At 38.2% G+C, this 25376-nt stretch overlaps 1 protein-coding gene across 3 annotated transcripts in view; it reads left to right on the top strand.

The window, feature by feature from the left end:
* Positions 1-25376, top strand: part of CDIN1 (CDAN1 interacting nuclease 1) — a 212536-nt gene that overhangs the window by 84784 nt on the left and 102376 nt on the right. For 2 of the 3 annotated variants that reach the window (XM_036840017.1, XM_036840027.1), the window contains 3 exons: positions 12921-13000; positions 13350-13399; positions 19245-19312. In XM_036840017.1, the coding sequence (XP_036695912.1) occupies positions 12921-13000; positions 13350-13399; positions 19245-19312 (198 nt within the window). Of the gene's footprint in view, positions 1-6256; positions 6263-12920; positions 13001-13349; positions 13400-19244; positions 19313-25376 lie in introns of those variants that run through there. The other variant, XM_036840037.1, reaches the window with a different exon arrangement.

The following is a 25376-nucleotide window of genomic DNA, read 5'->3' as shown; positions in this document are numbered from 1 at the left end:
AAATGTATATCATCGGCTTTCTTTGGAGTAGTTTCCAACACTGGTCTGTCATTTGGGGCGTCCAAAGGTGATGCATACAGAACAAGCATGGCTGGTTACTTTCCTTGGGAGACTAACTGCACTTCTCTCCTAACACACTTTGTTTCCAGAAGCCTCAAGAGCTTGCAGCACGACTCTTTGTACGCCGGATCTCTCACTTTGGCACAGTATTGTGCTGCCATTGTGCTCGGTGGACTTGCTGAAAGATTAATTACAACTGAAGAAATGTATCTTTTAACTGTCTCATTACATAAAGAATTCATAGTGAAGTTAACGTCCGCATAATTTAATGATATACAGATTTTAATTACATAGTACACTGTTAATTGTACAGCTATTTTTAGATCAGGCTACTAACTTGTTCATTTAAATGAATAGCTCATTTGCTTGAGGGACAAAATAAAGGTTTTCTTGAAGACCTAGGGAATTTTGAGACCTCTGTAAAAATATTCTTACCTGGTAGGATATCTTTATGGTATTTGTCTTTCCTTAAAATGAGACTGACCTGTACTTTACCTTCATTGCTTATTAGGTTGTCTGACACATAGAATTTTGACCTTTTTTTTTTTTGGTAATTAATAAAGTGTAAGAAAGATCTCTGTGTTGGATAACGGGCAGGAATTGAATAACTGTGTTTTCCTTGAAAGTTGTTGAGATCTTTCTCAAGAGAATTAGACGCAAGTTATTTCTGAATAGAAGCCCTGTCCCTGGCTGTAATTAGTCACATGGGCTTGGTTCCCAGGAAGTGTTCCTTTCAGTGTACTGAAAGTGTGTGAATTTTCATATTGTCTAACTTACCTTGAAATTCCATCTCTGCTTCCCCATTGACCGTTCTCCTAAAATTTAAGAAATCTAACGTTTAGTTTGTTCTTTTCCCATTAGATTAGGGAGCCTGCCAAAAAAGAGCACAGGTTCATGCCTGAGTACCATCTCCCTTTCCATGAATCTTTCCAATCCTGGGCAACACTTTTAATGACTTAGAATTAACTGCTTTCTAATTATGCACTGCGGCAGACACGATGGTGTGGTATGGGTCTTTGCCAGCAAAGGGAAACATGGGAGATATAAATGAGCAGGCTGCCAGAGGGAATTATTAGAAAGGCTTCTTGAAGTCATCAACTTGCAAAGAAGAGACTTATCCCTGTCCCATTGACCACTACAAACTCGGTCATACCACCTGCAGTATCACCTTTAAGAGCATCCATTTTTCTTTCTTTATATAACGTAAGACACTTGTGATCTTGCCAGGTTTTCTAGCTACCCCAGCAAATTTTGGTAGGTCTTTGCTGCCATTAACCTTCTCCCCTGACCTTGAGTTGGAGTCCTCTCTTTACCTATGACTCAACTCTCAATGTCATCTGACATGCAGGGCCCCAGTAAGACAGGAGAGCTCAGCTTCATTATGTGGCCCTATATTTGCTCTACCTGGAGCGCTAAGTGTCTTGAAATTTTAATTGCCAATATTTGAATTGGAGGGACATCTAGGAGGGAGGAAAACTTGAGGTCAATTCTTATAAATATGATGCCTCAATCTGGAACATTTCACATTACTTTTGAGTACCATGGGAATAGTGCTGGAGAATAGCCAGGTAATTACGAGCCCAACTGGCTAGTACGTTCATATCATGGCTCCACCACTAACTAGGAGTGGGACTTTGGGCAAATTATGTAAATTCCCCATGCCTCAGTTTCTTCATATCTAAGATGAGGATAGCCACCTTGTGAGTACATACTGAGAATTCAATGAATTAATGCATGTGAAGGGTTTAGAGTGGTGCCTGGTACACAGTAAACACTCAGTAAATGTTGGCTGTTATTCCTTTGCAGAAGTGGACACTTGTTATAGGGTAGGCTGAGTAACCCCACCTTCCTGAATGCTCAGCTGACTTTGTATAGTGTTTCTGAAATTAGAAATTTGGGTACATTTACAGTTTTACGGTATCCACATAGTGTACCACATGCACTAATAATAAATATGCTATATTTACCTGATATTTTTAAAATGTCATTTATTTCATTATATTTTCAAAGGGAAATTTATAATTCCACGTTAAATAATAAACTGGGCTTTCTTGCCATAAATAGAAAGTACTTGTTAAAACAACGTATAACTGTTCAAACAATTATTTTGTGTCCTAGTAAAGTCACTTCTCCTATGCCAGTGTTAAGCCCTCTTCTCTTTGGGAGACATGGCATTAGATGTTGTCAACACTTATCTAAAGACCCATTGTGTCCTATGGCCTCTTCGTCTACATTTTCTGAAAACAGTTTTTTAAAAAGCCTACTCATCTATAATAATAAAAGCTCAAATTAAGTCAAATCCATTTTAATACCTAAAAATTGCTGTAACAGTAGGGAATTGGATTTTGAGTCGTTCGTTAATAATTCGGTCAGCAATTTGTTGAGTAGCTATTTGTGCAGAGCAACTTTGAGGTGATAGCTGAGAAATATTTTTGCTTTTAGGCAGCTTGTCAAGTATCCTGACGCAAGCAGTTCCTTAGCTGTCTTTGTGAACCATGCATTCTCAAAGATGGTGATATGGCATAGCCAGATATCAAGTATATCTGCGGCATTAAAATTTCATTGGGGAGCAGTTAAGAAAAAAACGTCTGAAAGTGTCCTGAGTCGGCCATAATGAAACAAACTAAAAAGAGGTGAGGAAAGATTGATTGTAGACCAAACATAGGGCCACAATGCAATCTGAAACCTTACAGCTTCAGAACCAGTAATAAACTTATAAGAATTATTTCTCATCTTCTTGGTGTGACCACAGGATTAGCCTAACCCTCCAGGTAAAAACCCTCAGATATGTAACGATAACATTGAGGAAGTATGATATCTTTTTTCTGTACTGTGCTAAGCATTATTTTTTTCCTTCAGATTTTGTTTTCTTTGGGCTATCATGGTTTCAAGTCTAGTCCTGATCAATCTTCTGTCAACAGGTGACAAAGTAATATTTAATAAAGTGCCAAATGATCGATAGACAACGAGTTCACTCCACCCCACAATATGAGGGAGAGGAGAACAAGAAGAATTAAGGGAAAACTTTACTGGAGGAGGTGAGAATTGAACTGAGCTTTGAAGTTTTGGCCAAGGGAAAGATTCAAAAGAACATTCCAGATTTGGACAGTGGAGTCTGGGGTGGAATTAAATATGTACTTGGCATTAACCACATGCTGAATAAATTTCTGTTGAATGTTTGTTCGTTGAATAAGAGTTGATGGTGTATGATGGCTGTAGAGCTGCAAGTTGCCTGAGACGAGAATCTGATCAGTGTGAATATTCATGCTTTGGAGACATCTTCCTCTTGTCCTTATGTAATACTTTTTTGATGACTCTAGTTCAAGTTATTTCTTACACAATTATGTGCTAGTTAGAGAGCAAAATTGTAATTTGTCCCTATAGGGTTCCCTAATGTTAAAAGATATTTCTTATTCAGATTGTCAAATGGGATCAGACTGCTTTAGAGATCACTCCTGTGCTACAGGAGAGCTAGCGAGCTGCCTGGAATTCTCGAGAGGAGTAGTTCCAACTGCAAGAGAAAGTAGGCTCCTGTAGGCCACTGGCAATATTGAAATTGTCCAGAAAAGACACTGGCAGGCCAGCTCCATGGAGGTGTAACTTGAGACCTTCATGACCTTGATATCCAAAAGCCTTAAACCAGCACTTGAAGAAGAGATTAAATTCTAGCTGGTATTTTAGGCTTTGCCATTCTGGAGCTCAGCCTCTGGAGCAGCCACGTGAAGAAGCAGAACTCCTGGTGCGTTTTGGGAGCAGCTGTCTTCCCCATCCAGCTTTTCAGCTGCAGGGATTGTTTTTTTTTTTTTTCTTTGTTTGTTTTTTCAATGGAGGGAGAACCAGGTTCTAACACCACTGTGCTGTCTGCACTTGAATTTTCCTTCCAAATGACCCGTCTCATCTTTATCCCTGTATCATCCATCCCTCACTTCATCTTGTTTTCACTCCTGACTGCTGCTATCCAGTGTATAGTCAGCCCCATGCTGGCTCACTTATCGTGCTTAAATCCATTTGTGACATCGGATTAGAGGTCCCATGTATATATGGTCTTGTCTTTGTTTCAGTCCAGGTGTAACCTAGGCAGATGGCACTCTTTGCAGTAGGCAGGACTTCCAGGGACCTTAAGAGTGAAGATGATTCACCTGCTTGTTTGCCTCGGTTCCTTTCCGCAGTAGCTGGCCACTTATCTGAGCTTACACTAAGGAAAGGAAGAGTTATAGAAGTGGGTGTGATGTTACTGATTTGGGCAAAGTTGCTACTTGCTTGATTGCTGATGCTTGAAATGCCCTGAGCTGGAGGGGAAAAAAAATCTGTCTCTTCTATGGTTATAGGCAAGACTTAAAATACAAACCCCCCATGCAGCAACAACACATTAAGCTTAACACACACAGAGGTATAAAGGACTTCTACCAGGTTCTTTCCAGAGAACAGGTTTGCTTCTGGATTGTGCACTGAACACACTGAATCCCACAAGGGGGCGCGGCAGGGGAGGGGTGTAAGAAGGGAAATTCTGGCATTGCCGAGTTTTGCCTGTTGAATAGACTCACTTCTGCTGTCTCTCCAAGGCAGTGGCAACATGTGCGTGGTAAGAGCAGGCTCCTGATTCATTTATACCTCACGAAGTTTTTCTTTTTTTTACCCTCTGGACCATAGAAAGTAACAAATGATTTTGATGATGTGATTTGGGGAGGCAAAAAGCAGGCCACACTGTAATCTAACACCAGCCAAGGCAACAGCCTAACAACTGTAACATCCCAGGTCTCAAACAGCATGTTAGTGCTTTTTGTGTGTTATTTTATTTCATCTTCACAACAACCCTACAAAATAAGCACCAGTGTTAATGCTCTTTTACTGATGAGGGAACTGAAGGCCACAGAGATTAATTAAATTGTTGATATGACACAGCTAGCAGGTGGAAGGGCCAGGCCTCAAACCAAGTCTATCTGATTCTAGACTCAGCGCGTAACCACTGTTCTGTGCTGCCTCTCCATTTGAAAGCATTATAGTGCATAGCTTTGCAAGTTTACCTTTCCTTTAGAAGGCATGTTTTTCCTCTTTTGAGGAAGATGTTAAAAAAAAAACTATGGTCTTGTTGTATGATATCTGAGGCTAGGTCATAAGAAGCCATAAGCTTCTGCCTGGTTCCCTTGGGATGCTTGCTCTTGGAACCTACCTGTCAATTCAAGGGGAAGTTCAAGCAGACTTCAGGGAGGTCCAAATGGAGAGAAACCAAGGCCCCTCTCCCACAGTTATAGCTGACCTCACAGCAAGCACAGATTTGCCAGACCTGAGTCGTCAAGAAAGTGAATCCTCCAGCACCCAGATAATCCACTCCAGTTAACGCCACACAAAGAGAAACTGTCTCCATCGAGTCCAGCCCAAATTGCCAAATAAGGAGCATGTTAAGAAATTGGTGTTTAAAGCCACCGTCCCCTCCACCAAAAAAAAATATGGGTCTGTATTTGAGAAGCCAGTGGAATTGATTCTCAAACCCTCAGAAACAAGTTGTTTTGTTTCCCAAGCCTGTTGATTAGCACAGTGCTTTGGCCTGTGACATGGTAGTAGCAGCCTTTGGAGAGGTCAGGGGAACGATTTATTTCCTAGCCACCAACGACCATTCTCCCATTTCCCTGGCCTAGCCAGACACCATGCAGCAGAGAGGACTTCACGGGTGATCTGGGTGGTTCCATTCTCCAACCTACCTGCATATTTGCCACCTGCCCTTCTCGCTATTGTTTGGGGCTCCAACTTCATGGGAGGACTTTTTTCTTTATATATTTATATAACTTTAACTGCAAAAAAAAATTAACAAAGAAACAAGCTTTCCCTTGAACTTCTTATTAAAGGGTTTCCAAAAACTTCAGCAACATAACAGAGTGAGTTTTTGTGGCTGGGCTACGTTTCCATGACAAAGACATAGAAATGATAGACCAAAAAATAACAAAAATCTTTTAAAATACATAATCAAGTTCAAACAAAGGAATTCAATCTCTAGTTACAAGAAATGGAGAGAGAATGTATATTCAGAGTGGTGAACAGGGGCTCACACTGTGTAGGTCCATAAGATTTTTTAGCTTTAGATGTAGACATAAAAGGCCGGGGCTGGGATTTTTAACACCCCGTAGGGAAAGATGTGCAGCCAGGAGCTGGAACTGAGCTTCTACATATAGCCCAAACCATGAAAAATAGGGGTAGGAAACTCCACGTGCGTAGAGAAAATGTAAGGAAGCTTGCTTACTGTGTATGGACTTGGGTTGTGGAGTATTAGGAGAGGAGAGAGAAGTTAGAAATAGGTCAGCACCATTTGTGGGTATAGGTTCCGATTTGCATTCTTATTTACTGCAGGAAGCCTGAGCTAAGAAATTAACAATAAAACTAGTCTCTGCAAAAGTATACATGAAACTACTTTGTCATGGTTATTTCCGCAGCACAAGTCAAACAATTCTTTCTGAAAATAAGCTCACAGTAAAAATTTACAAAGCAAGTAAGGAAACCACCACCGTAGGGAAGATAGGTGAGTAGGTAGGCAGGTAGATAGATAGATAGGTAGAGAAATCGTATACTATGGACTAGAGATGAGAAAATGAAGTCACTATAAATTTAATCTATAAGATGACATTTATAAACTAAAATTAATATATAAGCTGATTGAATAAAAAGAAAGACTATAGGGACTTCCCTGGTAGTCCAGTGGTAAAGAATCCTCCTTCCAGTGAAGGAGATGTGGGTTCAATCCCTGGTTGGGGAACTAAGATCCCACATGCCGCGGGGCAACTGAGCCCCACGTGCCACAACAACTGAGCTTGTGCGCCTCAACCAGAGAGAGAAGACCCGTGTGCTGCAACTAGAGAGAAGCCCGCACACCGCAACAAAGACCTGACGCAGCCGAAAAAAAAAAAAAGGAAGACTATAACTGAATAAATGAAAGAATAGAAAATAGTGTGAAAAACACGTTTAAAAATACAAAAATAACATTTAGAAATGAAATAATTGTCATTGAGGTTAAAAGCTCATTAGATGAGTGAAGTGTTGGATTAGACAAAAAAAAATCAAAATTAGAAGAATTAGATTAGAACAAAAGTTAGTGAATTCTAGGATGGATCTAAGGAAAGTAACTTCAGTGTGTGTAGCACAAGAGATGAAGAGAGGGGAAATATAAACACTTTATAGGGGTAGGAGATAAAATAAGACCTAAAAGATGTCTAATGTAAGCGTTCCAGAAAGAGAATGGAGACCAAAGCTATAATGGCTCAGTTTTTTCAAACTGGTTAAAGGCATTTATCCTTAGACTCGTGAAGCATAGCTAATTCCAAGCAGGCTAAATAAAAAGAGCCATACCCAGGTGAACAATGATGTAACTATTGAATATCAAAGAAAAATCTAAAAGCAACCAGAAATTAAAGACAAATTACCTATATAAGGACTACCATTAGACTGACAGTAGAGTTCTTATTTGTAATAGATGTCAGGAAACAATGGAATCATATCTTCAAAGGGCTGAATCTTAGCCTGTGATTCTGTGCCCAGCTATATTATCATTCAAAAGTGAGAAATAAGTAGAGATATTTTCAGACAAGGCAGAACTAAAAGATTTACTACTCAGTGATCCCAGCTGAAAGAACTAATAAATGAGGTGCTTTAGTAACAATATCCAATTTTTGGATATTGAATCCAAAAGTAGAATGTGGAATTCAAGAAGCAATGCTGAAAAAGGAAATTGACAAACATGTTGATAAATCTAAATAAGCATTGAATGTTTAAAAAATGTTTTTAAAAATGGAAAGAGACTATATAAGTGAAGATTCTCCAGAGAAACAGAACCAGTAGGATTGTGTGTGTGTGTGTGTGTGTGTGTGTGTGTGTGTGTGTGTGTGTAGAGAGACAGAGAGATTGATTGTAAGAAATTGGTTCACATGATAATACAGGCTAATAAGTCCCAATATCTACAGTTAGTCAGCAAGCTGGAGACACAGGAGAGGCAATGCCAGTGGCCTAGTTCCAGTCCAAAGGCCTGCAGGCCTGAGACCCAGGAGGAACCAGTATTTTAGTTCTAGTCTAAAGGCAAGAAAATACCAATGTCCCAAGTCAAAGGCAGTTAGGCAGAAAGAATTCTCTTCTACTCAGTCTTTTTGTTCTAGTCAGTCCTTCAGCTGATTGGATGAGGCCCACCACATTAGGGAAGGCAATCTGCTTTACTCAGTCCACCAATTCAAATGTGAATCTCATCCAGAAGCACCCTTAACAAACATCTAGAATAATGTTTGACCAAATGTGTCACCCTGTGGCCCAATCAAGTTGACACATAAAACTAACCGTCACAAAGACTAACTAGGAAATTGTGTTTACAAACAAGATGGTTGAACAGAAATAATAGGCACAGTAACATGGAGGCTGATGAGGAACGGGGGCTTTCTGATTGGAGTGAGTGCATTCTAAATTACTTATACTCAGAATTACAAAGGAGGTATGATTAGATTAGATATTGTTCTGTTTAAATTTTTTTGAGAGGACTACTAAAGAAGTAGATACAAAGTGTATTACATTCAAGTGAATAAAGAGAGAAAGGGGTCATAAAGAAAATTTAATCAACTAGGAGGTAGTAAAGGAGAAATGGAGAAGGGAAGAAAATGGTTACCAGAACATGGAAAACAAGAGGGTAGAGAGAAGTCCAGATGTCTCAGTTACAAGTGGATTAAACTCACTTTTTAAAAAGCAAAGATTTTCAAATTTTATTTTAGAAAATCTGGCTAAATGTTATTAATAAGAATCAGGCCTAAGACTTAATGGTACAATGAAGTTTAAAGTAAAGAAATGGAAGACCAGATATATCAGGCAGATACTATCCAAAAGAAAAGTGGTGCAGCAGTATTACTACTAGGTAATGTTATGTTTAGCACAAAAAAAGAGATTGAGAAGGTCATGACTTGATGCCAAAAGACATAATTTCTAAGAAGTATATGTAAAACAATGAGTTTGTACACCCAACAAAATAGCCTCCTAATATAGAAAGCAAACATTGACAGAATTATGTGGAGAAACTGACAAACTGACAGTAGTAGTAGATTAGTTCATATCTAGTTTGGAAAATATTAATAAGAATATAGAAGATTTGAATAATACAATTAAAAACCTTGACATACTAGACATACCTGAACTCTGTACCTCAGTAGGAACTTCAGTGTTTTTTAAGACATATAAAACATTTATAAAAATAGGTTCCATATAAAAACACAAAGGAAGTCAAGCACATACTTCCAAATTAAAATAAACATCACATACATTGACCACAATCTGATCAAATTGGAAATATAAAAAATGAAATGTTTAAAAGAATTTATGAATCAAAGATTAAATCATAATGGAAACTACAAAATATTTATAAATGACAACAAAAATTATGGCATCTAGCTAAAGCAGAATTTAGAGGAAAAATTGTAGCCTTAAAAAAGTATGTTAAAAGGTTAAAAATGTATTTAATAAACATAGTAAATTAGTAAAAGGATAAGTGTAGCAAACTCAAAGAAGAAAGCAGGCAACAATGATCACAAAAGGATAAATTCAGTGTAACTTGAAGAAATGGAGCAGTAGAGAGAAAACAAAACCCAAATTTGGTTTCTTGAAAATACTAATAAAACAAACCAACCTCTAGCAAGACTGATAAATTTAAAAGTTTACACAAATTAATCTTAGGCTATCCAAAGTTAATTTAATTGCCGATCCAGAAGCTAAATCAGAATGGTGGGACATGGATATTTATTATATTAGGCTCCTGCCTTCTTTATGTTAGAAATATTCCACAATAAAAAGATCATAATCTTTATTTAGGCATTATGCCTTAGTCCAGGCATTGCCTATTGCCTGTCTTCTGTGTAGCGTGCTTTAACAGATACCAGCTCTCCTATTCTTGTACATCTTGCTTCAAGTGACTCATGCATTCTTGCTTTGCACATGCTTGGTAGATAGTTGAAATCCCAGCAGTTGAAGCAGTGACAGGGTTAAATTGTGAAATCAACAGAATGAATACCTCTAGCAAAGGTTAGGGAGAACAAAACTCCTGTCTACCTATGGTCAAAATAGATGGATGTACATTGGACAGATGTCATGGCTGGCCTAGGGGCAGCTTCTGTGAAAGGCATAGGCTTCCGTGAGGGTTCATATCCCCAGCCGTCCCAAGATTGTCCAATTGCCTTTCCTTATCTGGTTGATGTTATTATTCCTCCCTTTGGCATTTCCTAAGCTTCAGAGTATGTGTGTAAATGTATGCTTGCACTCTGGCTTGATCTGAGATGTAGACCTCCTCAAGCCTGAGTGCAAAGACCCAGGCATGGAGGGCAGGCACGTCCTGCATCTGGAGCCTTGGCCTGCAGTTCCTGTGTGTTAGCACTTTTTCTCTCGTGCTCTGAAAAACGGCAGGTTGCAAGAATAGAAAAGAGCTTTCTTTGAGTTTAAAATGAACGCGGACCCAATATACAGTTTTTACTATTCAATTTAAAATCACTGACTTCCTCTCGCAAGCTTCCTTTGATTTGAATAGTGTTCTATTCAATATATTCAAACTATTTTTTTTAAGTTTATTGGCTATGATTCTTAATTCTGGTAAGCACACTGTTCTAAAATGCATATTGTGAGGAAAATTATGATGTCATCGGTTTCTTTTTCCTTTAATATTTCCCTTTCTTCCCTCATAAAATAAATGACCTAATTTTTTTCTGTCCTAGGGTATTGTCCCTCTTCTTTTTTAAAAAGGGCCTTTGTTTTATGATTTTAGCAATGAGTTTGCATATAGTTTGGTATGAGGTCAGTAATTTTCCCTAGAATAGCACTTTTGGGTATACTGTCTGGTCATTTAGTCATCATCTTCTCACATGGGTATGAGAGTTAGCAGTGTAACAACTTAGCAATGACCAGGTGCATGTGGAGAAGGTGCTTTTGTTCCCTTGAGACACTGATAGCATCATGGGTACCACAAAGGAATGTGTCTGCCATTACTATCCGGTGACTGAGTGGCAGACCAGAGAGAGTGCAGTCCCTCAGGGAAGGTGACCCAGTGCATGTGCGATTGCTTTGTTCCCCTCCTACTGGCCTGGCCTTAGAATTAAGTTGGGAAAACAGAGTGAGTTTACCAGGTACTTTACTATCTATTTAACACTATTGTTGGAATAATCTATTCTTTTATAATAAGACAGTTTGCTGCTTCATATTCCCAATGTGTGTTCCACTTATCTATGGTAATGTCTTTCCGAAATAACTGAGTCTAACTTAAGCTTACGTGAGGCAAACGCTTAAGCCTGGTTTGTTTCTTATTATTACTTAAACTTTAACAAAATAAATAACAAAAAAGCTGTTGTAGCTCTTTTCTCTAGGGACTCATGTAAGAACCCTTAAAGGTAGTCAGGTCAGATAACATTATCACTTTCTACAGAGGAAGACACTGAATTTGAGAGGCTCGATAATTTGCCCGGTTGCAGAGCTGGGTATAGGGATAGGGCTGGATAGGATTCCTCCAGTGAAGAGGATCTTTCTTGAGACTCCAAATATGGCCTCTCCACTTGCAGTGCAAACACGTTTATAAATGGCTATTAACTAGGTAACATTGCTATAAACATGCAGTTATGGAACTAAGAATAGGAAATAATTAAAATAATTGCACTTCATTTTTTCTTTGTGCACTCCATACTATGCTTAAGTGAGAAAGATGTCATTTCCTTATTTCCTTCCACAGAATTCACTAACATTTATCATATCTGTCAGTGTTCTTATGGTACTGAACTTGATAAAGAACATCATAATCTAAAAAAAAAAATGTTAAGCCAAAAATTTTCTCAGAACCTGAATGACATAGGTCTGTGGTCTGTGTTCATTCTGTTTAACTAGATAATTATCCAGTATGCATTTTAGTTTGTGCTTGTAGGGACCAGACCCTAAGCTATTTTGGTAAATGGGAATGATTCCACTGGAGGACTTGAAAGAATTGGTTCCTAAGCAACACCTGACTTAGCTTCCCTCTAGAGACTTGCCTTCCTCCCATGCTGAGGAAGAGGAGTTCTGGCCACCATGGCTTCTGCATGCCTACAGTAAACAGTGAGGCCAGGATCTCCTGCCTCACTTTTCAAAGGGTGTGATCTGATATAGCATCCCTCGGAAGATGCCTCCCATAGTCCCTTCTGTTGCAGTTCCCCTGGGTAAGGTCAATTTAATTTGCGAGTGGGTGTGATGAGACGTTTTGGGACAAAAATTCATATATAAATATAAATGTGGGTGTGTGTGTGTATATATTCTTTTCCCTTGTTTAAGATTCGCTCAATTGTCAGTCAGTTTTACCTACTTTCCTTACCTGTGAAATGGACATAACATTTCGTGGCAGTTGATGAGAATTATTTCAGAAAGGTTTAGAATTCAGAGATGCTTTCTCGGCTGAAAGTTATTTTTTATTGACGTCATTGAAGTCTTTGAATCTGACCTGCCTTCACTAAGCTTTCCAGGTACATATGCTTGGTTGTAACATACTTACCTGCAAAAGGTAAATATTTTCTTTTCTGATTGTTTTTGTTGTGGTTTTTTTTTCCCCCAAGCGGGCTTTTCCAAAGCTAATTTATCTGCAAAAAGACATATGCTTTAGGTCGGTACTTGTTAATTTACCTTGGAAAAATTAGGTCATCTTCAAATCTGGCAATGTGGCTTATAAACTTGGCAAAATGGTCTAATTAAAAGCGTCCCGTAGATTTGAAAAAAGGAAAAAAATGATTAGTATCAGTAATGTTTTCATTTTCATGCTTTGTGTATTTATAGGTATATGTCACTTCTCATGTTGTATTAAAAGTATGTTGACTGTCTGCTAACAGTTCATCTCTTTGCTTCTGCAGCCTCCAAGTCTGTTATAAATAGTATGCTACGGGACCCTTCTCAGATTCCAGATGGAGTTCTAGCAAATCAGGTCTATCAGGTATTAATCACAGCTGTCTATTTTCAGTGGCAATGCTGTTATCTGCCTAGCAGAGTAAAGGATTTTAAACCTCATTTAATTACTGTCATCATAAACTATCACTGAGGTCAGGGTGCACCATAAATGGCAATGCAATATTTGCGAGAAGAGCATTTCACTTTTTAATAGCTTGCTTTTATAGTGAATAAAAAGGATGCAATTTTTGTTTTCTGTGATTAAATCTGAACAGTCTTTTGATAGCTTTTTAATTTTTTTTTTAAGAAAAGGAATTACTGCTTTTAGGATACTGTTTAACTGCAACAGTTTTTGTAGTCACTCATCCCAGACCCCTTCTCTTATTTGTCTGCAGTGCATCGTGAACGACTGCTGTTATGGACCACTGGTGGACTGCATCAAACAGTATCCTTTCCCATAAAATTTTAGGTGCACAATTGACGAGCTTAGACTCAGTGGAGAAGATGTGTCTAGCTTTAACCTGACATAAAGTTCTGCTTCACAAAACACATTTCATACTCTTCTATTTTATATTCAATCAACTGGAGGGTCACTGCAGACCATTCTTTTCTACAGCTTAAAAAAAAAAAAATCAGATAGGCCCCGGGAAGATGTCAGTTCAGCAGTTGCACAGTCACAGGCTTATTTCAAACTGCTTGGTTTTCAGTGAGTTTAAAGGTACAGAGTCATGAGGCAAGTAACACATTGTCTTGGATGTCTAACCATCCCAGTGAACATTTTTTCAAATATAACACATTTCTATTTAAAATGAACCAAATTTAGTTGAGAATAAATTTTGAGCCTGGAGTTAAAGGATGATGTGATTAAAATGCCACCAGAGACCATCACATTTTAAAGGGCAGTAGGTTCTTATTGCTTAAATGTTGATTACAATCTGAGCTCTTGCTTGGGTCCCTAATAAACATTTTTAGAGAAAACCAAGCTAATTTTTCCCTCTGGACTGAATTTAAGGCTATGAGAACAGATGTCCAGTCATTCTTCATTAAAGATATTGAGATTACTAGAGTTAATGCTTGCTTCTCCGAACAGGATTTGAGTGGACAGCAGCTAGACTTGGTGAAGGAGGACATTTTTAATCAATACCTTTAGTAGTGTTGTGGCAACACTAAGGATATTGACAGTCCTTGGCTCAAAAAGTTTATTCAAAAAGTAAATGATTAGCCATTTTTTAATGGGAATCATATCTATCTGAGTCCATGAGTCTCATATTTCTTAATAATATAACATGCCCTTCCTGGGTTTTGTTAGCATGGGTGGCATTGCGACCAGTTGTGACTCGGTGATTATCAGTCAGGAGGCTCTTTGTTAGAAGCCCTTGCTAGTCGTCGAGAGAGAGAGAGAGAGAGAGAGAGAGAGAGAGAGAGAGAGAGAGACGAGACGTGAGAGGAGAGAGATGAGGGGGAGATGAGAGATGTATGAGGAGGAGAGAGAGAGAGAGAGGAGAGGAGAGAGTGAGAGAGAGACGAGCGAGAGGCGGAGAGAGAGAGAGAAGAGAGCGAGACCGGATGAGAGAGAGGTGAGAGAGAGCGAGAGAGAGGAGACGAGATGGAGAGAGAGCGAGAGGAGGAGAGAGGAGAGAGGAGAGAGGAGGAGAGAGGGACAGGAGAGAGGCAGAGATGAGAGAGAAGAGGGAGAGGAGGAGATGACGAGTAGAGAGAGAGAGCTGAGAGAGAGAGGAGGGAGAGAGGAGAGAGAGAGAGAGTGAGAGAGAGAGAGAGAGAGAGAGGGAGAAGAGAGGAGAGGAAAAAGAGAGAGAGAGAGGGAGGGAGAGAGAGGGAGAGAGAGAGAGAGAGAGAGAGAGAGTGTGTGTGTGTGTGTGTGTGTGTGTGTGTGTGTGTGTTTATATTCCACCTTGTTTCCTAAAGGCTTAGAGTCAGTGAAATTTTTGTAAAAATAAAAAAAAAAAGATCCATTTTCTTTTTTTCATAAAGTTAACCTTTGAAAAATAATCTTTTAACAGAGCCCTCTTGTAAGAATATTCAGTATCTATGTTACAGCCCTTGGTATATTTATTCTTCCACTCTAACTTCATCTATTATATTTATTAATATATAATATTAATATAGTATAGCCCTTTGTATATTTCTTATTCCAACCTAACTTAAATTAATAAAATCACAGCATTGTCATAAGCTTGCCTCTTTATTAGACCAAAGTGAAACTATACTTCTATTTTCAGTGTCAAATTAATGATAGTGTTAGAAACTGTCGGAATGCCAACCTCACGTTGCTACAGTGATAAAGTTTAGCACATTCATACAACAACCGACACCATCTCCGAGTATCTGGGGTGGAATTACATGTTAATTTTGAAGCACATAAAATAGTTAAAAATCCATTTAAAGTTAAGGTTTTAAAAGCATAATGTCTTTTGAAGGATTGCTTATTGATTTTAAATATAACTATCTAATTTTATATGCATGGACTAAAGTATGAAGTCAACTGCTTTGTAAATGCCAGGAGACTGTTTTTCAGTAATAGTTGAGATGCTTACGGGAAACTAGATTGCTGTATTGCTGGCGAAGAAAATGGCTTGTGAGGTTATTTACAAGTTTTGCCCCATGGTCACTGCCATACATCAATAATAGGTATTATTATAGAGAAAGTCTAAGTGTTTCTGCTTATGAAGCATTATAAATTCTGTTTGGAGTATTTTCCTTGCATTTTTGCCGTCATTCACTTTCCTTTCTTGGCTGTGTTATTGCCAGTAGAATTTAAAGTAGTACATGATTTCAGTTGATAAAGATAATGATGTATGTCTGTAACTTGTATTCACTGACTAGATTATAATTTCACAGTTCCATTATGCCTATTGCCAGTAAAATTACTGTTTTTATAAGCTTTATTTTCTAGGCCTTGTATTTTATATATGTTTATATCAAACAAAGCATAATCAAGAAGTATATCTTTCCAAAGTTTCAAATTAGTGATTGCTTTTACCATGCAAAATAAAACAGGCTGGGATGTTTATAGAGAATTGATTTTATCTTTGCACTGAGATAGTAGCAGTTTAATATAATGTAAATACACTTGCATAGACGTTTCTGAGGCTGATCAACAGGAATTATCTTATTTCACACTGAGTAAAAATTATTGAATTTTCATGTGAGTGGAAATGCTATTTGTATGTTGTTCTGATACTTTGGTAATGTTTACATTGCTTACTCGGTAAATTGCATCATTTCATTAGAAAGCACACACTTAATAAATAGAATAGGTGCAAAACCTTTTTACTCCATTATGAAAATGTTACATGTAGACATTTGTTTAAGTAGAATAAAGTAAATTGGTCATTTATTAATAAGACGCCAAAAAAGCACAGTAGCAAAGACTATATAAATTGTCATTGTGCTTTCATTTTCTTTTGGTGTCTACTGTAATTCTTCCTACATAGCCACGCCCACTCACCTTTCCTGCCACAGGTTATATTCACAGACACAAAAGGCGTGAGAAACCGGCCACCTCAACTTTCCAAAGTGTGACTTCAGGACAAGCTATTAGACAAAAGACCTAAACAGAGGAGCAAGGAAAGACAATGATACAGGAAGCTTGAAGTGCTGTGGGTTTCATTTCTGTACCATCAGTAACCTCGGTTTCATGATTCAACATTATAGATGTAAATAATTTACAACAATAAAAGTGAGAGCACGTTTATGTGGAATAGAAGTAAATAATTTAGTTCTCAAATGTGGGATGTCCCTAGTAATGAGAAGCCATTGAGAGGTATTCATCAGATATCTTCAATGGGCTCTGCAAATGTGTGAAATTTTGTGATTTAAGACTTTGTTTCCTTTATTTTGTTTTCAATGAGAAGTAAGAGCAGTCCTGTGCATGGGGAGGAGGGGACAACAGAAGGAAAAAGACAATGAGAATGACTTGGGGCTTTTTTTTTTTTTTTTTTAACATCTTTATTGGAGTTTAATTGCTTTACAATGGTGTGTTAGTTTCTGCTTTATAACAAAGTGAATCAGCTATAGGTAAACATATATCCCCATATCTCTTCCCTCTTGCATCTCCCTCCCTCCCACCCTCCCTATCCCACCCCTCTAGGTGATCACAAAGCACCAAGCTGATCTCCCTGTGCTATGCGGCTGCTTCCCAGTAGCCACTACTGGGCATATACCTTGGGGCTTGTTTTGACAGTGGATACGAGTGGTCTCACCTCTTGAATTCTAAGATTCAAATGATATTCACCTGCATGTGTTGATAAAGAGCAGACTAATTCTCTAAGAATTTTTAATTTTACAAATAATATATAAGCTTTATTTGATTTAAATTGGACTCCCACAGTGCATGATCAGAATTAAAAGAGTCTCTGGTAAGCCAAGGAGTGAGAGGACCAGGTTGACATCAGTGAGATGGAGAATTAGGTAATTACAGGCACACCTCATTTTATTGTGCCTCACTTTATTGCGCTTCGCAGATATTATGCCTTTTACAAATTGAAGGTTTGTGGCAACCCAGCATCCAGCAAGTCTGTCGGATTCATTTTCCCCATAGCATTTGCTCACTTCATGTCTCTGCGTCACCTTTTGGTAATTCTTACAGTATTTTAAACCCTTTCATTATTATTATATTTGTTACCGTCATCTGTGATGTTATAATAGCAAAAAGATTAGGACTCGCTGAAGGCTCAGATGATGGTTAGCATTTTGTAGCAATAAAGTATTTTTTAATTAAGGTATGTGCGTTGTTTTTTTAGACATAATGCTATTGGGCACTTCATAGACTACATTATAGTGTAAAAATAACTTTTATATGCACTGGGAAACCAAAAAATTCATGTAACTTGCTTTACTGCGATATTTTTTTTATTCTGGAACTGAATCCACAATACCTGCAAGGTCTGCCTGTGTTACCAAATGCTTTTGACAGAATTAAAGGACCAGAATAGGATAACACTCCTTTTCACACTTTGTACAATCTCATCCCTTTGGAAAATAGACCAGAATTCCAAGTCTCTTTCCTGACTTCATTACTTACTGGCCATGAGACCGTCAGCCGGTTCCTCAGCCTTTCTGAACCTTGCTTTCATTAACTGTAAAAATGGGACTAGTAATGGTACCTGCTCATGTGGTTGTTGTGAAGATTAAATAAGATGATACACCAAAGTGTTTAGCACAAAGGCTTAGTATATGGCATTTAAGAAATATTAACTAATATCAATTATCTTTACATAATCAATTTTAATATTTTTTAAAGAAGCCGTACAGAGGTCACAGACACAGGCTTTGCAGAGATTTTATACTGATCCTCTGCTCTGCCACACATTAGCCATATGACCTTGTGCAGATTTCTTTCTAAGCCTCGGTTTTCTCATCTGTAAGATAAGGATAATAATAACTGTGAGGATGAAATAGAATACATAAAGCACTTAATACAGTGCCTGCCTCATAATAGCACTCAAAACTTTTTTTTTTTTTTGGCCGCCTGGCATGTGGGATCTTAGTTCCCCTACCAGGGGTCGAACCTGTGCCGCCTGCAGTGGAAGCACGGAGTCTTAACCACTGGACCGCCAGGGAAGTCCCAGCACTCAAACCATTTATATGCGAGTGTGTATGTATTTATATGCGAGTGTGTATGTATTTATATGCATTATATAATATGTGAAAACTTGCACACACAAGAAAAAGACTTGAAACAGCCTCTGTACCCACACCCTGATCCACAGCCCTTTACTAGGATGTCTTTCCTCCAGAGTACATATAATTCTCAACAAGTCAGTTGTTTGACTTCCCAAGTCACAGAAGATCACCAGTCATAGACTAGAAGTGAAATAGGAGCTGCTAAATGCTGACTTTGTGACAAGTGTGAATTCACAGAAGATTTATGGAATTCTGTAAGACTGGAAACTCTTTTAGGGCAAAGGCTGGCTGGTATTCTTTGCTGCACCTAGTAAGTGCTTAATAAATGGTCCTAAATTGAACTGAGGGATTTTTAACATAGTATAAAGGATGTTTAAAATGAATTTCTTTTCAAAAGAAGATAAAGTACACATGCATTTACAAATCTTTATTTGCCAAAATCCATTTAAACATTATAGAAAAAAGTCTATCGAATCACTGAAATGAGGGGATTTGTAAAGAAATCTCACTCCTCAGAGATGTGGGCTATATGAGGAGGTACTTGCCGTAATTACCTCCATTGGTCACTTCATCTCAAAGTATAGCCCTGGTATTAGCGTGCTTTAATTCTACGTATGTTACCCTCTTTAACTAACACTTCCCAGTGCCATTGGTCATGAGCATGAAGTTCTGCTCAGAGACTTGCTTCTGGAGAAAAACCTGTCCTTCCTAGGTAAGTATTGCTTACGTCCTCTCCAGCATATATTATCTCCACGAGTGCTTAAATATATATTTTTTTAAATCTTCCACTTGCAGTTATTATGTACTAAAGGAAGAGCAAACAATGATGGATGCTGTGCATGTTATCTTTTATTGATTTAGAACTGAGCAGGAACTCAGTTACCTAATCCCCTGTATGTACAGCACGTGCACGGGCTTGCAATTAATATTTTATAGCATAAGTGGCTGAAAAAATGCTTTAATATCTGTTGCAGTATTACTTTTGGTGTCATGAGATATTAACCATAATCTAGGCCTTATGAGAGAAGGAAACAAAAGAAATATTGTCCATAAAATACTTTATATATTAAAAAGAATTGTTAGAAAAATTCACGTTAGGTATTTTTGTCTCATGTATGGAATTGGCTAGTACTTTTACTTGAAAATGAAATACTGAGCTTTTATTATTTTTATGCCAAAGATGAATTGTCATCATAGATTTAGTATGATTTTTTAAAATCTCACATGTATGCATGTGTTTGTGTGCCAATGTGGAATCTTATTACAGATTGTTATTTCTTTCAACATCTCTTACGCAGTAGAAATTAAGCCTCAAAAGGCATTCATGTGATAACTGATCACAGCAACCATAAAGCACTCTACAAGGAATTAATTCCTCTTCTCTATTTTAAATGTGGTAATTTGTCAAGGTCCTACACAGATCGTATTATTGTACACATCTGTTTTATGTAGATGTTTAAGAGTTTGCATAGTGTATTTTTTTTAGTTTAAAAACATCAAACAATATTGGATTACATAATTTTTGCTCCAAAATGGACAAGACTTAGCCAAGGAAAGTCAAACAAATGGTCTTATGTGAAGTTGGGGAAGGATGTTGAATACAGTCCTGCAAGAAGTCTGTTTTAAGTCTTAATATTCAGTATTTTTATTAGTGACCTGGAGAATGGAGATGAATGTGTTATAAGATTGTTGGTAATTTTAAGATGGGGTATACCATAAATATTCTCCAGCGAGAGTTAAAGAAAGCTGATAAATTAGGAAAGTGGCCTCAGATTACTGAATTAAATTTTGCTATGTAAAAGCAGCAAGTTTTGTTTTTGTTTTGTTTTTTTAACATCTTTATTGGAGTATAATTGCTTTTCAATTGTGTGTTAGTTTCTGCTTTATAACAAAGTGAATCAGTTATACATATACATATGTCCCCATATCTCTTCCCTCTTGCATCTCCCTCCCTCCCGCCCTCCCTATCCCACCCCTCTAGGTGGTCACAAAGCACCGAGCTGATCTCCCTGTGCTATGCGGCTGCTTCCCACTAGCTATCTATTTTACATTTGGTAGTGTATATATGTCCATGCCACTCTCTCACTTCGTCCCAGCTTCCCCTTCCCCCTCCCCATGTCCTCAAGTCCATTCTCTAGTAGGTCTGCATCTTTATTCCCGTCTTGCCCCTAGGTTCTTCATGACCATTTTTTTTTTTACATTCCATATATATGTGTTAGCATACGGTATTTGTTTTTCTCTTTCTGACTTACTTCACTCTGTATGACAGTCTCTAGGTCCATCCACCTCACTACAAATAACTCAGTTTCGTTCCTTTTTATGGCTGAGTAATATTCCATTGTATATATGTGCCACAAGAAGATGTGGCACATATATACAATGGAATATTCCTCAGCCATAAAAAGTTTTTTTATATAAGAAGAACAACTGAGATGTTCAGCATATGGAAAGAGGGTGAATTAGATAGAAATCACTTTTTAAAATCTGATAAAAAATAGAGTGTATAATGACTCAGAACCAGTTGGAATGGATGACCTATGATGCACCATGAGATACGTTGTAGAACTACGGAGTTCCGATAATATTATTAAGTATCTGATCATATTGATCACTCAGTGACCAATACGGCACAGCCAAGTCTATTGTTTGAAGCCACCGACTGAGCAGTCATATTTTCAAGACTGCTTGGTATTACTCTCTTGGCACCATCTGCTTAAGAGTAGTCAGGCCCTCGGCACCACTTCTTTGCTTCGACTAGCTTTTCTCTGCTTCCTTCCTGAGGACTAGAAGACCCCACCAGGGAGGAAAAGCAAAAGGCTTACTCATAGCTTAAACTAGTCCCAGGTCCTTGACTCCCTTGATTCCGGGAACTGAGTACACTAGACTGGATTGGCCATGGCTGACAAAGGCAGTGCAGAAACACGCCAGGGAGTCATTGCCACTTGCATACGGGTTCAGAAAGGGGACTTAATATGGAAGGATCCCATCTATTCCTCTGTGCTCTAAGATCTAGAGGTAATTATTTTATTGAAGCATACTAAAGATGATACTTAACTGGTGTTTTAGCTGGCTTCATGTAACCTCAGTCCTGTTTTGAAGCATTTCCTCATCAGCATATGAAGAAGTTGCTATTCTATGCACTTTAAGTGTTTTAATGTAATACTGAATTAATACATGTTTATTTATGGTGAAAACATGAAAATTCAAAGCTTTGTATGGAGTATTGTTATGGGGTTGTTCTTTTACCTTGTAAATACCCCTTCACAATGATTAATCATATCTAAAGTACTGTACCAGGTAAATTTAGATAGATCATCAAAAATATTGGTATATAAATAGACCACTAAACGTATTTTATGTCTTCTTGTTTACATGTGTACACCGTGAATTTTGTTGCAGAGACATTGCAAACATGTTTGTTTTACTTTGATTTTTTTTAATAAGTGAAGGTAAAATCAATCTCTTTCCCTCCGTGTCTCTCTCTCTCTCTCTTTTCCTCCCTCCCTCCCTCCTTCAAATCTGAACTACTTTCAAAAGACAAGGATTCTTATTGTTTATATATTACCCCTTCTTAAGAATTATGACTTCCTGAAATTTTTTATCTCATTTAAAATTTTCCACCCATTGTGCTCGATATGTCATTTTATGAAATACATATTTTATCTGACCTCTGTTTTACAGAGGTCAGATAAAAGAGAAAAATAAAAATAAATCACTTTTATCTTAACCCTAATAATTTCTTAAATTTTCTTGACTTATAGCCATGTTCTGAGCAGTTGCTATGGCACAAGATTTAACCAGGCACAACTGGAAAGAGAGTCCTTTTCATTGAAGATTTGAGTGTACTCATGGATTTATCCTATCTTGTAAATGTATCCATTTTGTACTTCTCAAAATGTATATTGTATTAAGAGGAGTCAACGTTGAATAAATGACTTTAGTTTCTCCAACTAGAAAATATATTTTATTCACATATTTGTTCGAAAAATAAGTTACTGAGTCAGGTACTATTTTAGGCATTAGACATAAGTCAGATAAAGTCCCTGCTTTTGTAGCGTTATGGTCTAGTAGGGAGACAAGTGACAAACAAATGATTACAGGTAATTTCTAGCAATTTTCTCAGAGTTCTTGTAATTCTTTTATTCATTATTCATTCATTCTTTTCAGTTAACTTTGGTCGCGTGTGTTCTCTGCATGCCAGGAACTATACACTAATGACTACGAGAGTGATGACAAACACTCCCGCCGTCCGGCTACTCACACTCACACACACTATTGCCTTGTCCGTCCCAGTAAGAATGCAGTTTCATCTAGTGCATCTCACTTGATTGTCTTGATAGTGAAAATAAATACATTCAAGGCTGTTATCCTGCGTCTCCTATGAAATTTTGGAAACAAAGGTACAGATTATATTAAAAATCAATAGCTACCCTTTACATATGAAGAAAATGCTACTGGCTCATAAGCTACTTTTCCTGAAGTGGTGATAGAATTCTACTTACTCATCTGTTCTCTCTCAGTGGCCCCTTCCTGCTTCCATGTGCTTCTCGGACAGCTAGTTGAGCTCATTAGCTTGGCTGTCTTACCACTAAGCTAACCACTCTTTCTTTCGGTGCAGCAGACAGTTACCTTTAGTACTTGCTATGGGCAGGTACCATTAGGGATTAAAAAAAAAAAAAAAACTTGAGTCAAACATGGAGCCTTCCAGGAAAATTTCAGATAAGTAGAGGTCAGTTCTTTCCAAGGATAGTTAATTTAGAATGAATATTTATTGATGGGCATTTAAAGTCTCAGAAAATGTGAAGAGCCTGCTGCCCACTTTTAGGCTTGGAAGCACAAAGAACCCCTTCTTAAACTTAAAATTGCCCAGTGTCACTTGTGACCATCCTTATCCCCTCTGCTAAGAGTTTGTTCCATTTCTAATATCAGTGAAATAGAAAATGTATTATGTCTACTGATGGAGATGTTTTAATTTGTATCTCTCAAGTAATTAATGAAACCACGTTTTGTTATATCCTCTCTCTGTCTCTGTCTCTCTGTCTGTCTGTCTCTCTTTTTTGAGGGGGTGAGGGGAGAGATTTGGACAAAAGGGAAGGGAGGAAAGGAAAATAGTGACAGCCAGAAGATGACAAGACAGTTTGCACTGTTAGGGAAGATATGAAAGAGCTTGTACCAAAGACTGAAGACGAACCATTCGTCCTCCATGGGTTGGCATATCTCCAGGTCGGAGGGACTTTCATTAGTGGCTTCCACAGCCACTGTCTGGTGCAAATTCTTGTTAAGTTTGGCTTAATAAGGATGGCTCTGGAGTTATTTTATTCTTTCCAGTGAATGTTGCCCTGTTAGTAGAAGCTAACAATTATTTTGAGTGACACCTGAGAGACATTTGCTTCATCCCTTCCTCACCCTACCATGTTTGGTCTTGCCTTATGACAAACCAGCATATTTTACATGGGTGCTTTTCTAGCATTCATGTATTACTCTGTGGGACTCCAGGAGGGTGTAATCTGTAAAGCCAAATAGGCTTAGTGAAGGATGTCCCTTGCTGTAAGAAATTAGGATCTTTGTTTCTAAGAGTTCATCTACTCCTGCTGCTTTATTCCCCACCTGAAGCAACAGTGCTCTGGGGAAGTGATTATGATGTGACAAACGGGGGATTATGACTTTAGGTGAAGAATAGGCAGTGGGAATAGATGAGATTTAGAATACTAGGATTGTGTTTACATGCAGATGTTAGCAGTAGAGGATAAGAGACTAGAAATAAAACATATGGTTATATGGGCTAAAGGGAACTGAGATGGTTGGGTATTTCAGAAGGTATCAACTATTTAAATTCCTAACTAAAGGTTAAAAATTAGATGCAGATTTCAGGGTAACAGGAACATTATATTGGGGGCAGGATGTGGAGAATCTGGGGACTGTTCTCCCCTTCCTGAAGAAGTTGGCAAGGTGAGGGACCATCTTTACTTACTTGCCTTATTGAATATGCTTGTGCACGCTTCTCCCTGGGACCAAGAGAAAAGAACCACAGACATGTGTACGCTGCTGAAAGACAGGTTCTTTGGAACTTTGAAGACAGGTTACCCTGTCCACTTAATGATGGTAGTCTTCCTGCTTCAGGCCCACAGCTCTTCAGTCACCATTGCTCTGGTTAGATAACTCGCATCTGCCAATATCTGCTTTCCTGGCCACTGGTGATAAATTAAAACTTTTGGTTGTAAGTGACAGAAATCCAGTCCAACTAGATTATATGCACACACAAAAAAGGAGAATTTATTAATTCAGAGATATACCCATGAAGTCCAAAGGAGAAGTTTGCTTCTGGTGTGTCTAGAATCCAGAAGACAAAACAATGTCGTCAGTTCTCCTCTTTTTTCCCTTTTGTGTTCTTTTTTGCCCTGTTGGCTTCATTCTTAGACAACAAAGATGATCCCTGGCAGTTGCTAATTCGTTTACTCTTGAGAGTTTGTAATCCCAGGGAACAGCGGTGCTTCTCGTTGGCCTCATAATGAATCTTAGAAAGGGCTCTGATCGGCTCTTCTGGGTCAAGTGTCCACTCCTGTGGCCAGTGGTTGGGGGGCGGGAGGACCGCCCACCAGAATCACATTGTGAGAGTAAGGTGGCAGTGCCAGACAGGGCAGAGTACAGGACAGAAAAACTCAAATATCTCACCCCACAGAGAATTAGCTACAGGTTGGAGCTTTATTCCCCATAACCAAAAGGCATCGGGGGTCAAATCTGTTACTGTTATTGTTGGATTGGTTCCTTGGTCCTGT

Source organism: Balaenoptera musculus, chromosome 2 (genome assembly GCF_009873245.2).
Source record: "Balaenoptera musculus isolate JJ_BM4_2016_0621 chromosome 2, mBalMus1.pri.v3, whole genome shotgun sequence".
NCBI lineage: Eukaryota > Metazoa > Chordata > Mammalia > Artiodactyla > Balaenopteridae > Balaenoptera > Balaenoptera musculus.
The sequence above is the reverse complement of the archived record's forward strand: the minus strand, read 5'-3'. Positions and strand labels throughout refer to the sequence as shown.